Below are 15,470 nucleotides of genomic sequence, written 5' to 3'. Positions count from 1 at the left end.
GTTGCAAGTTTAGATGTAGACCTCAACAGCAATTTATATTTTATTAAAAATTGTAAAGTACAGTTGCAAAAACAAAGGGAAGAGAACATCCAAACCAGAACTCGGGTTTCTCCTGCAAAAGGGGAAGGGGCTCCCTGCCTGCCCACCCTTGCTGCAGGATTTAGGGTCACCCAGACTGCAGAAGAACACAGTAGATAAAAGGTGCAATGCGACTAGCGTCATTAAGAGTCAACAGCCCTGCCGCTGTGGGAAGGAGAAGCCCAAGGACCTGGAGAGACCCCTGCCTGTCCTCCGCTGGGCTTGTGCCGTGGTCTGTTCGGAGTACATTTCTGTGGGCTCTATTCAGAAATACGTGGTCTCTTATGGGGGGCAGAGTTTGCCATCCTGTGCACAGATGTGCTTCATGCCATTTAAACCACTGGCATGTGCTTTCCCGGTTCCTCCTATCAGGATCCTCAGGGCTTGGTCCTTTTAAGTGAAAATCTGTAGTTGGAGGAAGTTGTATGATGGTGGTGATTCTATGTTTGCTGGAGTGCTGTCTGGTGACCCTCCCCCCAGTTCAACTGGTGTGTCATAGAGCCTGCTAGGGGCTCCGCAGGGGGTCATTTGGGGGGGACATGGGGCTTTAAGGAATAGCAGGCACTGAATCGGTATTACCTAGCAAGGGTGCTGATCGGTTCCCTGTATTTATTTAGTCTGTTAGAGTGACTACAAAATCAACAGACAATTAGAGGGGTAGGGATGTACCTTGCGTCTCTGCATTAGGAGTGACTGAACAGGCTAATCACACAACCAGTGCAGAACTGACCACTTTCAGAGGAGGCTGGCTGTTGTGCATCTTAATGAGTTACTGTTCCGGGTTGGCTTCCATGCAGAACAGCGAAGCAAACACATGGATCAGATCTAATTCAGAATTCTTATCCACTATAGAAGTAAATATTCTCAACTATAAGAATAAAATGTGTCTCCAGTCTTAATTCAGAAATAAAGCACACCTTAGGATCAGAAATTTGGGGGAAATAGGCATCAGGTCTTAGATTTGCATTTTGTAACCAGAGCCATTAAATCGATTCCTATCTGCTCTGTCTTAAAAAAAAAGAATCTGCATATATTTTGTTCTGTTAGGGTTACATCTCTTGCTGAAGCTCTAATGAAACATGTGCAAACCCTGTAGCCTTAATATTACAGCCCATATCTGACCAGAAAGAGGGAGACATTGAAAACAAATGAAGTGTCTTTTACCCCACTCTTTCCCTGGTAAAACAATGGAGAGATGGTTCATTCTACATGCACTGTGGTTGGAGAAAAGTTAAAACGTCTTCAGTGGCTCCCCGGTCCCTGTTCCCTATAGTCTACCTCAAAGGGGGATTGTGACGCCCCCCCTCCCTCTACATCCCCACAGCAAAGGCGTGGGTGGAGGGAAGCCAAGGGGCCAGCGCTGGGATTCGGTAGCTCCCTGGGATGGCTGTTGCAGACCATGAGACTGAGCGAGGCAAGGACAGCAGCTCACAATTCCAGCAAGTGGGAGGCCAGGTAGGAGCTGTAGGGGGCTCCCAGCAGACCCTCCACATCCTTACGCTTCACCAGCCAGCAGGGGGTCTCGTGTGCCCTCCGGGAGGAATCCTTCAGTACCTTGGTGACTTCGGCCACTGGTACCTTGTGAGCGCCCCTCCAGAGCCAGGCTTCTTCCTTCCCCTGAACAGGGTCTGGGGAAAGCCTGAAGTCACCATACTGGAACTGGCCTGTGGAAGAACAAATGGATACGGAAAGGTAGGTGTGTTGAAACACTAAATCTAATATGGCTCTTCCCAAGCACACAGCAGCCTTCCAACACAGACATAGAAACAGAGAGCTGGACTAGATGACCCCCAAGGGCCATCTAGTTCAGTCCCCTGCACAATGCAGGAAATTCACAGCTTCCCCCACCACCACCACTCAGCTCCCCTCCAGTGACTCCTGCTGTATGCCCAGAAGGAGGCAAAAAATCCCTCCAGGATCCCCGGCCAATCTGACCTGGAGGCAAATTCTTTCCTGACCCCAAAGCGGCGATCAGCATCACCCTGGGCATGTAAGACAGGGCCACGAGAGCCTCGGACCAGCTCCATCCCAGGCTGTGCGTTTCCTGATCGGCGTATGTTCATATTGAATCATCAATGCTGTCAGGTGGCCATCTAGTCTCTTCTTAAATACCTCCCAAGAAAGGAGAACTCGCCACCTCCTGAGGAAGCCTTTTCCACTGAGGGACTGCTCTAACTCTCACGAAGTTCTTCCTAATGCGTAGCTGAAAAGTCTTTTGGTTTAATTTAACCTGTTGTTTCTGGTCCTACCCTCTGGGGCAACAGAAAACAGCTCCACTGCATCCTCTTCATGACAGCCCTTCAAATACTTGAAGAGAGCTATCGTGTCACTTCTAAGCTGCCTCTTCTCCAGGCTAAACACACACAGTTCCTTCAACCTTTCGTCATCATATTTGGTCTCCAGACCCCTTGCTGTCTCTGTTCCCCTCCTTTGGACGCATTCCAGTTTATCAACATCCTTCTTAAACTCTGGTGCCCAAGTAGGGTCTAACCAGAGCAGAGTAAAGAGATCTGGACACTCCTGTTGATACAGCCTAAAATCACATTGGCCGCCAGACTACTGAAACATGTTCACAGTATGATCAACTAAGACCCCCTAGATCCTTTCTGCACATACTACTGCCAAGACAAGTCTCCCCCGTCCTATAATTATGCCTTTGGTTTCTCCTACCTAAATGCAGAACTTTACATTTATCTCTGTTGAAATTCAATGTGTTAATTTTAGCCCAGTTTCCCAGCTTGTCAAGATCGCCTTGAACCTGTCTTCTGTCTTCTACTGTATTTGTAACCCCTCCCAATTTAGCATCATCTACGAATTAAATGAGCATCCCCTCTATTCCTTCATCCGGTGTTCACTCCATTTGCTGCTGCTCTCCAAGAGGATGAGCAATCTTTGGGTGCAATCTGTTAACCAGTTACAAATAGTAGGAGGATCGAAACCACATTTTCCTATCTCGTCAACAAGTGGAACTTCCATCAAAAACAAAAAGAGTCCAGTAGCACCTTTAAGACTAACCAATTTTATTTTATTGTAGCATAAGCTTTCGAGAATCAAGTTCTCTTCATCAGGCATCTGATGAAGAGAACTTGATTCTCGAAAGCTTATGCTACAATAAAATAAAATTGGTTAGTCTTAAAGGTGCTACTGGACTCTTTTTGATTTTGCTACTACAGACTAACACGGCTAACTCCTCTGGATCTACCTTCATCAAAAACCTTACTGAAATCAAGATAAACTATGTCCACAGCATTCCCTTGATTCCACAAAATAGTAACACTCTCGAAAAAGGAGATAAGGTTAGTCTGATATGACTTGTTCTTGAGGAACCCATGCTATCTCTTAGTAATCATAGCTGTCTCTTCTAAATTGTCAAAGACAGGCTGATTTGTTCCCAAACCTGTCCAGGTATGCGGATGAGGCCGTAGTTACCTGGATCCTCCTTTTCCCCCTTAAAGATGGAGACGACATGGGCACACTTCACCTATTCTAAAAGATGATAGACAGAGGCTCCACAATTACACCGGCAAGTTCCTTTAGAACCCTAAGGGGCAATTCATCTGGCCCCGAGGATTTCATTTAAAGAAGCCGGGTGTTTATGTTATGCCTTCATCATGTTCTCTTTTTGCCAGGCTGAGCAAAGTTTCCCTTGCAAGAGAAGACAGAAACACAGCAGGAATTGAGCAGTTCTGCCCTCTCTCACCTGTTAAAATTTCATTTTCCTCTCCTCTCAGTGGCCTATCACTTCCTTATTCTTTTTCTTGCTCCAAACTTAACCAAAGAATCCTTTTTTTGTTGTGTTTAGCATCTCTCACTAGCCTAAGTTCATATCACACTGTAGCATTTCTAACATTCTTTCCACAAGGACCGGCGATTTGTTTATATTCATCCTTGGTTATATGGCCCTCTTTCCATTTCTTAAATGTGTCTTTCTAAATTTTCAGATCTTTAGAAAGTTGTTTAAGGAGCCACCCTGGCTTCTTTAGATGCCTCCCATTTTTCCTTCTCATTGGAACAGTTTGTGCCTTTAATATTTCACTTTTTAGAAAGTCCCACCCATCTCGAACTCCTTTCAGTATTTCTGACCATGGGATTCTATCTAGCATTAGATTTTCTAAAATCCAACCTGTAGGTCTGACTACATTAAGCTTTTCCCTTACCCAAGATCTTAAATTCCAAATTTACACCGTCACTACTACCCTCTAATTTCACTTCATCAATCAGTTTATTCCCTGTTAGTGAACATCAGGTCCGTCTCCACCTTCTGGAAGATGAAGTCAACAAGACCAGTCAGGAATTTATTAGACCTTACCTTTTTAGCAGAGTTTCATTTCCAGCAGATAGCAGAGCGAAATCTGTCCTGTCTCTTGGAAAATTTTATAATGTGTTCTAGGAATGTTTCATCCTAGTCCTCTGCCTGGCCTGGTGGTCTATAGCCGAGCCCCCACCACAATATCACTATTATTTCTTTCTCCTTTTATTTTTACCCAGAGGCTCTCAGCTGACCATCCATGCTCAAATCCATGCATTTCCTCACAAATATATACATCTTTGATACATAATGCTATTCTCTGGTGGTTCTAGCAGTGGGGCAGTCCTTATTTCTGGGGATATAGCGCCTCCTCTCCAAAGGCAGGGCCGGCCAGCTGGTTTTGATCCCAAAGGGGAAGGGCTTATCCCAGGGATCACCAGTCTTTCTGGACCTACCTGCCGAGCAGGACATCTTTGGCGTGCTCTACAGAGTGCAGAGATCCCAGATGAACAGCATTGAGCTCGCGCAGAAGGGAAGGGCTCTACTGCCCCCTCCCCACCCCCGTATCACTTTGGAGCGATGGAGAGCAATAGAGCTGATGGTCCTAGGTACTCCTAGGTTTCACAGTAGGGTTCTCAGGTGCCCGCCAGTGGTGGGCAAACTCCCGGGGGTTTGCCCCCGTGCCTGCTGAGGTTGCCTGCCACCAGTAGGTACCCCAGGTACTCATGCCATGGCTGCTTCTGGAAGTGACATTGCACCAGCCATGAGAAGTGCTCCTGCACTTCGTTTTGGGGCAATTTGGGCTGCAAATGGGCAGAATCGGCCCCACATGGAGCACAGGAGTGGTCCTGCGGCCCCTACGATGGCATCACTTCAGGGAGTGACATCATCGCGCAGGCGCCAGAAAAACATCCACACTGCTGGCACAAGGAGAGTGTACCCTGTTTCATGGCCGCAACTGTGGACTCCTGCTGAGGCCCCCCATCTTCTGACTGGGAGGACCCCCAGCCCCCCGGACAACTGGCAGGTGCAGTTTTGAGTCCGTGGTAGCCTGTCACAGAGCCCAACACTCTTGGCAGCTCCCTCAGGCTTGGAAGGAGCAGGCCCTGCAGCTGCAGAGGAGCTGCTCCTATCCCGGCAGCCCTGACTGAACCGCGGTAAGCCTGATCCAGTGGGGAATGGAGGCTGCGAAAGGAAGGAGGGAGGGGGGGCGGAAGTAGCAGAAGCCTCGGAGCCGACTCACCCCAAATATAAGGTAGCCCTTTTATTTCTCCTCCTTTCAACCGTGTTTTCTGAGGTGTGCTTTTTATTTTCTCTCGGTGGAAAAATTCTGTTGGCAGGAATGTCAGTGGACAGGCCCCACCTGTCTCCCAGGCCTCCGAGAGCACAATCTGCAGCCTAGATTTGCCAAACTCCCGAGCTCCTCATGGGCCTTTCAACAGGCTACTGAAAGGGAGAAGGTCCCGGGTCTGGTCCTGTCAGGTGAGGACTCAAGGCGGGGGGGTGGGGGCTACTGTAACATAGTGGTGAAGTGGCTGGGCTGCAAATCAGCCCTCTGCTGGTTCCAATAACTCCATAATTGCCATGAGCTCAGTAGGTGGTGCTGGGCAAGCCACTCCTCTCAGCCTCAGCGCCACAGCAGTATTGGGGGGATGATGACGATACTAACGTTGTTCACAGCTCCGATTGGCACTCTTCTGCCTGGGAGAGCACAGTTGGTGGTGGTATAACAAACCTCCTGGAAAGGCTCAGACCAGAAATAAGAAGGAATTCAAAGAGGTATTGAAGCAACACAGAGAAGCAGCTTAGCGACTGGACCTTCAAATGGACAAGAGGGGCAACCCAGTGGAGGGGGGGTCTGACCCCAAGAAAGGAAAAAGTGACAGGATTTCTTTTCCCCCCTCCCAGACCAAAGAGGAGGCAAGTGCCACAGAGAGCACAGTGCTCTGTTAAGCCTCCAACCCGAGGACTCTGAGCTGTCTAAGAGCCAAGCTACAAGTGACGCCTGACACAGGTTGGACACTGGTCAGCTTCCCTCAAGTTCTGATGGGGAATGTAGGCGTCCTGGTTTTACAGCTTGGCTCTCCATTACAGCTGCAAGACCAGGATGCCTGCATTTCCCATCAAAACTTGAGGGAAGCTGACAAGTGTCCAACCCGTGTCAGGCGTCACTTGTAGCTTGGCTCTTATTTTTCCTCAGCCAAGGAGGAACTATTAGAAGAGGGGCGATTCTCTAGTACAGCATAGTCACTCCAATGCAAACAAGGCTTTTTCCCCGAGAGCCATTCTGGGATCTGATGCTTATTGGGATTTCTGATTTTATTGTATCAATGTTTTATCTTTTGTATCTATATGTATTATTGTAACCCGCCCTGAGCCCGTTTGCAAGGAGGGCGGGCTAGAAATGGAAAAAATAATAATAATAAATAATACTAGACTGCTCCTTAAAGTGCTGAGGGTCCTAGAGATTTCCCATAAGGGAAGAAGGAACCAGGTCTCGAATTCCCACAGGGGTTGGAGAGGACCCCCCCCCCAAATCAGGAACAGCTCCTTCAAGGTTTCCCCTCCCAACAGCCTTTTATGCCTTGGTAAAGGCTGAGTGGGACGCTCTAGCAAAGCCCAAAGCTAACCATGCTATTTCTTCTTCTAAGTCTTATATGCTGGTTCCAGAGGCTACTAAGAGGATCAAACTGTCATTGGTGAATGATCCCGTGACCAGCCTGGTGATTAATCCCATGCTGCCCATTGACATGGACAGTTTGCCCGCGGATTCCTCTGTCAAGCAGCTCAGATTAGCTCCACACAGAAATGTGACGCTTCCGCTACAACTCTGTCAGCAGCTTCGCTCTTTGCTAGAGATGCATTCTCTTGGGTTTTCAGACCTGGCTGCAGTGAGCAGCAATGTCCTCAAAGCGCTTCAGGATGGAACCAAGAAAATAGCCCTGGCAACAGCCTTTGCGATGCTCTCCTATAGTCAACAAGAACCATGGGTTTCAGCGTGGCAGCCAGTGCAACATTGGGCTTAGGAGCTGGGATGTGGACCTTTCGGCCCAAGCCAAAGTAACTGCGGTCCCCTTCAAAGGCATCAACTTGCTTGGAGAAACTCTGGGCAAACACCTGGTGGAGGATAAAGAAAAGAAGAAAGTCCTTCCCTCAAAAAAAGGGGGGAGGGAAGGGAATTAAAAAAAGAGGTTTCAGCCATTTGGAGAGTCCAAGAATCCTTCCGACATGGGATGCACCAGATCATTCAAGGGAAGACGGGAGACCAAACGTCGAGAGGAGGTGAGTCCTCCCTTCCTCAACAAGTCCAGTCAGAATACTCGGGGGCCGAAGAAGGGAACCTGAGCATGACTAAGGCAGCAGCCCCAACTGGAACTGGAGGGCACTCACAGTGCCTTGCAAACCTTTGGCAACAGAGAGTAAGTGACAGGTGGGAGCTCGATACAATGACCCATGGGTATTTACTGGAATTCAACTCTGTGCCACCTGGGCTTTTCCTCCAGATCCAAAAGAATTGGTCAAATAAAACAGACGCATCAGAACAAGGAAGTTCAGAATGGAAATGCTCAAATCTGTCATGACTGTCATTCAGAAGGGAGATTCTCTGGCTTCCATCAGTCTCTCGGAGGCACTTCCAATATTGGGCTCTGCCTTTTGGCCTGAAAGTGGCACTCAGCCTGTTCACCAGAGTCCTCGTAGCCCTGATAGCACATCTGAGACTGCAGAGAGTGGCTCCTTTTTCCATATCTGGGCGACATCTTGATCATGGCTCCATCCCTGCTACAGGGGGTGGAAGCAGTGAAACTGATGATAGCCTGCCTGCAGGTTCATGGATTTGTAGTCAACGAGGCAGTTTTCCTTCCGACCCAGTAAATATTGCACCTGGGGGTAGTGGTAGACATGGCTTAAGGCAGAATCTTTCTGTCACAAGGAAGGCAACAAAGATTTGGATGACGGCAACAGAGGTCTTAAGCAACCAGGAGGTGGAAGTGATGCTCCTGGCTCAGCTGCTGAGCATGAGGGTGTCCTATTAGGATGTCCTCCAGTGGGCAAAGTTCTAGGCCCACGCACTCCAGAAATTCCTGTTACCATACCAAGAAGCGATAACATACAAGAGGTCCAAGATAGTTTCGTTGCCAGCAAACCTCAAACAGGAGATCAATGGGTGGCTGGACCCTGTCCGATTCTATGATGGCAACCCAGACAGGGAACCAAAGAGAATGGTAATGGCCACGGACCGAGTCTGTGGGACTGGGGAACCCACACCTAGGCAAGAATGACATAGGGCACCTGGTCGAAGGAGAGATGATCAACAGTATACACCTTTTGGAGCTCGGAGCCATCATGAGTCTAGTGGAATTCCAGGATCTTCTCACAAGTCACCATGTAGTAATATAGACGGATAATATGATGGCTAAGGAATATGTGAAAAGGCAAGGAGGCTCCAGATTCAAGTTACTACATGAAGAAGCATGACACTGCCTTGATGTGCATAGAGCCGTGAGCTTCTACTTGAACAGGACGAAACAATCTCACAAGTCATGGACGTTATTTGTGTCTTTCAGGAGGTCTTCCTTGGGACAGAGAGTGTCCATTGTCACGCTAAGTAGGTGGATCAGGGGCAGGGCTGGCTTGCCCATTGAGGCCAGGTAAGCGGTTGCCTCAGGGCACAGGGTGCCGGAGGAGGCGCTGGGGGTGGCAGTGCGCACCACAGAGCTGCAGCCTCCCAGCCCTCCTGCCCCGCACTGCTGCCGCCGCCATCACACACCCCTGGCCGGGCGAAGCAGCCACGGGCAGGCGTCTGGGGTGGCGCAGGGCAACCAGCAGGCAGCTGGGAGGCCACCCATACGCCGTCCCAGCTGCCCGCCGCAGCAATCGGGCCGGCTCATGCGCACACCCGTGATGATGTCACACGTGATGTCATCACACACAGGCTGATGTGTGCGCATGCACCCAGCCAGCCGGCTGGCCAGCTGTGGGCACCAGAAACCCTGGCGCTGCTCCTGATCAGGGGATACACAATTCTCAGTGGTTCAGGAGTGGGGCAGTCCTTACTTTTGGGAAATAGCTCCTCCTCTCCGAAGGCAGGGTCAGTCAGCTGATTTTGACCCCAGAGGGGAGGGACTTGTCCCAGTCTGCTCGCCAGTCTGCTCCCAAGCCTTGACTCCCCAAAACGATACCAAGAGAGAAAACAACTCCCCTCGACTTTTTTTGATAGTCGGATCCCTCCCCTGACACCAGCGAAAAGAAGACTACCACCCTAACTGAACAGCCAATCCTAGAAGCTGCCCCGAAGAAACTTGAGTGGGTAGGAGAAAGGAGGCTTCACCGTAAGTGAAAACACATCTTCCATTCCTCCCCCCTTCCTTGTTGTTGGTATATTCCTTTTAAACAACTTGTTAAACATGCTAAGCTCAGTCCTAATATTCCAGTTGCGAGTCTTATCTCACCAAGTTTCAGTAACACCTATTTGGTCATAGTCCCCTTCCTGTGTTAAGACTTCAGGTTCCTCTTGTTTGTTTCCCATACTCTGCATGTTATTATAGAGACATCGGAATCCATAGCTGATGTGCCCCGAGTGCTTCATAATTGTCCTTACCTGCAAATCGGTGGGTCTCGGCACATAGGCCCCTCCCTGCTCATCGTTCATGCTCTTATCACCAGTAACTGCTACTGTGCTAGTTTTCGGGTTTTTGTTTCTCTCCCCCACAGGATTTAGTTTAAAGCCCTCCTTACCAGATTTGCGAGGCTCCTGCCAAACTAGGGTTGCCAGCTCCAAGTTGGGAAATTCCTGGAGATCTGGTGGATGAAACCTGGAGAAAGTGGGGTTTGGGAAGGACTTTGGCATGGCATAATTCCATACAGCCCACCCCCAAAAGTAGCCATTTTCTCCAGGTGAACTGATCTCTGTGGCCTGGAGACCAGTTGTAATTCCGGGAGATCTCCAGCCACTACCTGGAGGCTGGCAACCCTATGCCAAACATTTTTCCTACTCTCATGAGGAGCAAGCCATGTCCAAACACGGCTCTTTCCCACTAGCTTGGCTTGCATCCTGCTTGCCTTGGTACCAGTGTGACACAAACACACACACACACACTTTTCTCCAGCAAATAAATCTGGGCGTTCTCTGCGGGCCTGAATGGGTGTGGGCAAGTTCTGTTGAGTTCTGTTGCGCTGCTGCTTGGGCACAGGGAGAGATTTTCGAAGGAAGGTGTGACTTGAAGCAAGGGCTAAGGATTCATTCTTGAGGAGACTCGAGAACCAATTGCAAAAAATAAAAAAAATGGGCAATTGTAATAGTTTTTATTATGGCTATAATTTACCTTGCATAATAGAAGTGTGAGCCATTTCATCGACGGAAACTCACAGTGTACTCTCTGTTTTAAGTGCTTTGTGCTGTTGCTGTGCCTGGCCAGTTCAGAGACCTATGAAATTGTTTGTAAGAATAACCATTTGCTATGAGGCACGTGATTGACCGATAAAAGGTGTCCCTGAGTCAGTGTAGTGTAGTGTAGTGACTTGTATCTTGGGAAAGCCCTGGTTCAAATCCCCAGCCTTCCATGGAAGCTTCTTGCTTGCCCTCACGCACTCTGAGCCTAGCCTTCTGCACAGAGTTGTGTGGTGGTAGAGAGTGCCCTCAAGTCACAGCTGACTTATGGCAACCCCTGGTGGGGTTTTCATGGCCAGAGCCTAACAGAGGTGGTTTGCCACTGCCTGTCTCTGCCACCCTGGTCTTAGTTGGAGGTCTCCCATCCACTGACTAACTAAGGCTGACCCTGCTTATCTCCTGAGGTCTGATGAGATCAGGCCCACGTGGACTTACCTAGGCCAGGGCTCACAGGGTTGTACTGAGGATAAAATGGAGAACGATGTAAGCTGCTTTGGTCCCCATCAGGGAGCAATGTAGCCGTTAAAATGAAATAACAAATGAATTAAAAACTCACCTGTCCCCTAAATATGGGGATGCTGAATCAGCCCTCGTGACTCCTGCCACAGAGCACTGGATTAAACAGCGCGCAGGAGGTGTGGTGCGAGAGAGCCCGTCCCGGTGCCACCCCCAGCCCCCATGCTCAGAGCAGGAGTGGCTCACCTAACAGGCCGCGGGTGGCAGCGGAGAGCCCAGAGCCATCCACCACGTAGAAGCCCAGGTGGTCCCGCTGCAGGGCAGTGGGGTGGCTGTAGCAGTGCAGCAGGACCACGAACTCCACCCCCTGGCCAATCCACACCGTGACATTGGCCTCGGGCCACACGGAGATCGCCAGGCGGGGCTTGCGCAGGACAGCCCTGCGGGTGAACGGCAACACCAGCGTGTCCTCTCCCTGCAGTGTCACGCCCATCCGTGTCACGTTGACCACGTAGCCTGCCCGTGGATGGTCTATCGCCATGCTGATGGCATCAAGGTAGGTGCGAGGATGTTCCTCATGGCCCGGCCTTAATGGAGCACCCATTAGGTGGCCGTTGACAGTCAGCCCTGCGGGGAGGGGAAAGAGAACGGCAGTTGGCAGCGAAAGAGCAGTCCTCCCTTTCCCCCCACTTTCACCTGGAGAATGGGTCTAAGAACCACAGCCTCAGTCATGTCTCCTGAACGCTTAACCTGCTGCAGTAGGTCACACAAACACCCTTTGCATATTCTGTCTGGAGATAAGCAGGGTCATCAATACCAAGTGCCCCAAATAATATTTTCTTGTCTAGCTGTGAGAAGAGGAGGGGGCACAATGGGGGGAGGGATTAGAGTGTTTTCTTTATCTCTTTGTTTGTACATCAGTTTTTTTCAGTTGCTCCAACTTTTTTTCAGAGAGAAACACACATTATAGTGCTCAGAGCTACTGTGTCCATGGATTCATTTTTTAACTAACACTCATGCCCTTTGCAAATGAAAGGCACTCTGCACATGCTTGGAAGCACCTGTCTAACTGTTCCTTTTTAACAACGAGCACCTTATGTGGGATTCATACTTCATGCATGCTCACAATCTACTGGCCTGAGATGCCAGGATTTGGGAAGGCAAAACCGAGCAAGCCCAAACCCTTTGGGGTCTCTGGGACAGCTGTGACTCAGGGGCAGGCCCTGCTGTCGCCAGGGCTCTGTGCTGCTTACCTGTCTGTGGGTCGCTCACCAGGTTCAGGAGGTCCCCTGGGCCTCCATCTAGCGTAAAGCACAAGTTCCCTAGGGAGTGCGGTAACCTTACTACAAAGTGTGGGTCTCCGTCCACTGCAACCCAAAATTAAAAAAAAAAATCAAAGGTATAGGCGAAGCAGAAACTCATAATCCTGTAGGAATTACTGTGGCTTGAAATGGGAGGTACTCACCCCAGGAGGAGAACGTGAAGAAGCCACCGTTAGAGGACTGTTTCCGTGGGTCTGGAGTAAGGGAGAGGCCATGTTAGCTGTGCCAGAGCTGAAGCGGCCGTCCCAGTCTAATTAAACACCCAAGTACCTCCCCCCCGCCGCCCCGCTCTCAACAAAAATGTACCTGCCCCGGGGGGGTGGGGGGTCAGCCAGAGTGCCGCTTTGCTTAACCGGTTTCATCAGAACTAATCTCAGCAGCAGCCTTGGTACACTAAGAGCCAAGCTACAAGTGACGCCTGACACAGGTTGGACACTGGTCAGCTTCCCTCAAGTTTTGATGGGAAATGTAGGCGTCCTGGTTTTACAGCTTGGCTCTCCATTACAGCTGCAAGACCAGGACGCCCTACATTTCCCATCAAAACTTGAGGGAAGCTGACAAGTGTCCAACCTGTGTCAGGCGTCACTTGTAGTTTGGCTCTTACAGACTACAGGGAAAAGCCTGCTAGGACAGCCCAGCCAACCTGAAAGCAAGCTCAGGAGGATGTGAGGATGGTGCACAGTCATCTACTTTCCTGCTTAGTACTGCTGGCCTTTGCTTTAAAACATACTGACGTCCCTCTCTCCCGGTGAGGCCAGGGGAGGGACTGGGTAGCCATGGAACCCGTGTGGAGCCAGCCTGGTTCCGAGTGGAATCTCTCAGATCCCGAGGCAAAATCTGGAGCGTGCCGGCTGCTCAGACCCAGATATAGCCCAAGAGAACACGGCATTCCCATTCAGGCCAGTGGTTGTCAACCCCATTCCTTTGTTTGGGGCACCCGTCACACAAAGAGTGCCTGAATCGCTGTCACCTTCTAAGTAATCTGCAAAGGGAAATGTGTTTCTAGTGGAGCTTTCTTGGGAGGCAAAGCTTCACTGACTCTTTGACCACTTTCCAAATGGCCTGTGCCTCAATGAGCCCCTTCAGCTCTCATTGTTAGCAGGATCAGTCCTTTCGAAACCCAAGAGAGAGCTGAATTGTTGGTGGGTTTTGCTCCCTCCTTTGTCCTGCAATGAGAAACGGCCATTGACACCCCCAGCCAGTGTCACAGCGCGGCCTGTCTGGAGAACTGACTGAGTGTGCCTATTATGTATTGATTGGAACACACACACACACACACACACACACACACACACACACACACACACACACACACACACACACACCCCTCCACAGCCACGCTCCAAGTCTTGACCCATTTCAGGGGGGGGAGGCATGTTGCTCTGCAGTAGCACAGCGGGAACCGGAGTCCAGCGATGCCTTAGAGACCAACGCAGTTTTCAGGGAGTAAGGCTTTGAGAGACAGAGCTCCCTTCGTAAAATACCTGAAGAAAGGGAGCTTTGACGCTTGAAACCTCATACCCTGAAAATCTTGTTGCTCTCTGAGGCACCACGGAACGCAAATCCTGCAGGTTCTGAACGCTAGAATGAACAACATAAACCACTTTGGGTCCCTGTCGGGGAGTATAAATGAAGTACATTTTAAAAATAAATACAAAGAAGTCCCGATTTCAGACTTTCTTGAAGTGTCATTTGGGCTGTGTACTGAATTTCATTTTTCTGTATGACCTGGAAATAACCATTGGCAGGAATATGTTAAAACGTCTCATTTCTAACAGTGTCATGAAACATGCATATGTACTAAATTTTATTTTTCTAAAAAAGTGGTTTGAGATACATTGTGTATTGGGGAGCGGCCCCCATCTCTCGATGCTTCTAGCAGTTAGAGCATGTTGGTTTATACATGGGCCAGATTTAAGGTCTCTAAACATACCCTATCAGTTTTGGTATCCCCGTGAATAAGTGAACCAGTTAAGATTCATGCACTTTAAAATCATTTTTAATGCTACAAGTTGCTTTGATGAAGCCTTACCTCAACATTAACCCCAGTTCCTCAGGCCAGAGCAGAGCATAATAATAACAGCAACAACAAAAACAACATTCGATTTCTATACCTCCCTTCAGGGCAACTTAATGCCCACTCAGAGAGGTTTACAAAGTGTGTTATCCCCACAACAACAATCACCCTGTGAGGTGGGTGGGGCTGAGAGAGCTCTGAGAGAGCTGTGACTGACCCAAGGTCCCCCAGCTGGCTTCAAGTGGAGGAGGAGTGGGGAATCAGACCCGGCTCTCCAGCTTTGTGTCCTGCTGCTCTTTAACCACTACACCAAACTGGCTCTCAAAGGATGAAGTTTGAGGACTCCTTAAAACTGTATCAGCCCTAGTGCATTTCTATCCCTCCCTCCCTCCCATGATCTCAGGACAGGGTATGTAGTTTTCCCTTCCCTGCTTCCAAACAACCCTTTGAGGTAGTTGAGGCTGAGAGAATGACTGCTCCAAGACCACCTGCTCAACCAGACAGCAAAGTCGGGCTTTGAGCCTGGGGCTCTGACTAAACTCCATGCCACACTGGTTCCAAAAAAACAGAAGATGATGGCTTGACTGCACATGCCATCAAGTTCCAAACCATGTACAATGCTCCCAGCAAGGGGCTTATGAGGCTCCTCTCTCACTGGCGCCCCCAGCTGGTGGACTGCCATCCTGCTTGCTCTCCCAGCAGGGGTCCCCCGACCTCAGCTGGGCAGGGGGGGGGGTTGCACCCCCTTGTTCCCTCTCCTGCCCGGGGAGTGACAGCACACTCCAGCTGCCTTTCCCTGCCATTCTCCCTCGGCCTTCACAGGAACTTGCCTTTAAAGGCCTCCCATTGTCCCCCCCCCCGCAATCGCTACCCAGCCTCCCTGAGGGGCCCTTCTCCCAGCCTATCCGATGGGAGGGCTGGGTAGGCGCTGCAGTCTTCTGGCCCCACTTGCTCCATCCC

General features: G+C 49.9%; 1 protein-coding gene across 1 annotated transcript in view; it reads right to left on the bottom strand.

Moving 5' to 3' along the window:
- Positions 1–1,506: 1,506 nt before the first annotated feature.
- The window catches only part of ITIH6 (inter-alpha-trypsin inhibitor heavy chain family member 6), a 32,039-nt gene continuing 18,075 nt past the window's right edge, over positions 1,507–15,470 (bottom strand). The window contains exons 9-14 of the mRNA XM_055003940.1: positions 13,438–13,475; positions 13,016–13,018; positions 12,637–12,673; positions 12,425–12,538; positions 11,418–11,798; positions 1,507–1,742 (exon numbers count right to left, since the gene is read on the bottom strand). Of these exons, the coding sequence (XP_054859915.1) occupies positions 1,507–1,742; positions 11,418–11,798; positions 12,425–12,538; positions 12,637–12,673; positions 13,016–13,018; positions 13,438–13,475 (809 nt within the window). The remainder of the gene's footprint in view (positions 1,743–11,417; positions 11,799–12,424; positions 12,539–12,636; positions 12,674–13,015; positions 13,019–13,437; positions 13,476–15,470) is intronic.

The sequence above is a fragment of the Eublepharis macularius genome, chromosome 19 (genome assembly GCF_028583425.1).
Source record: "Eublepharis macularius isolate TG4126 chromosome 19, MPM_Emac_v1.0, whole genome shotgun sequence".
Lineage (NCBI taxonomy): Eukaryota > Metazoa > Chordata > Lepidosauria > Squamata > Eublepharidae > Eublepharis > Eublepharis macularius.
Note: the sequence above shows the minus strand (reverse complement) of the source record. Positions and strands in the feature narration are given on the sequence as shown.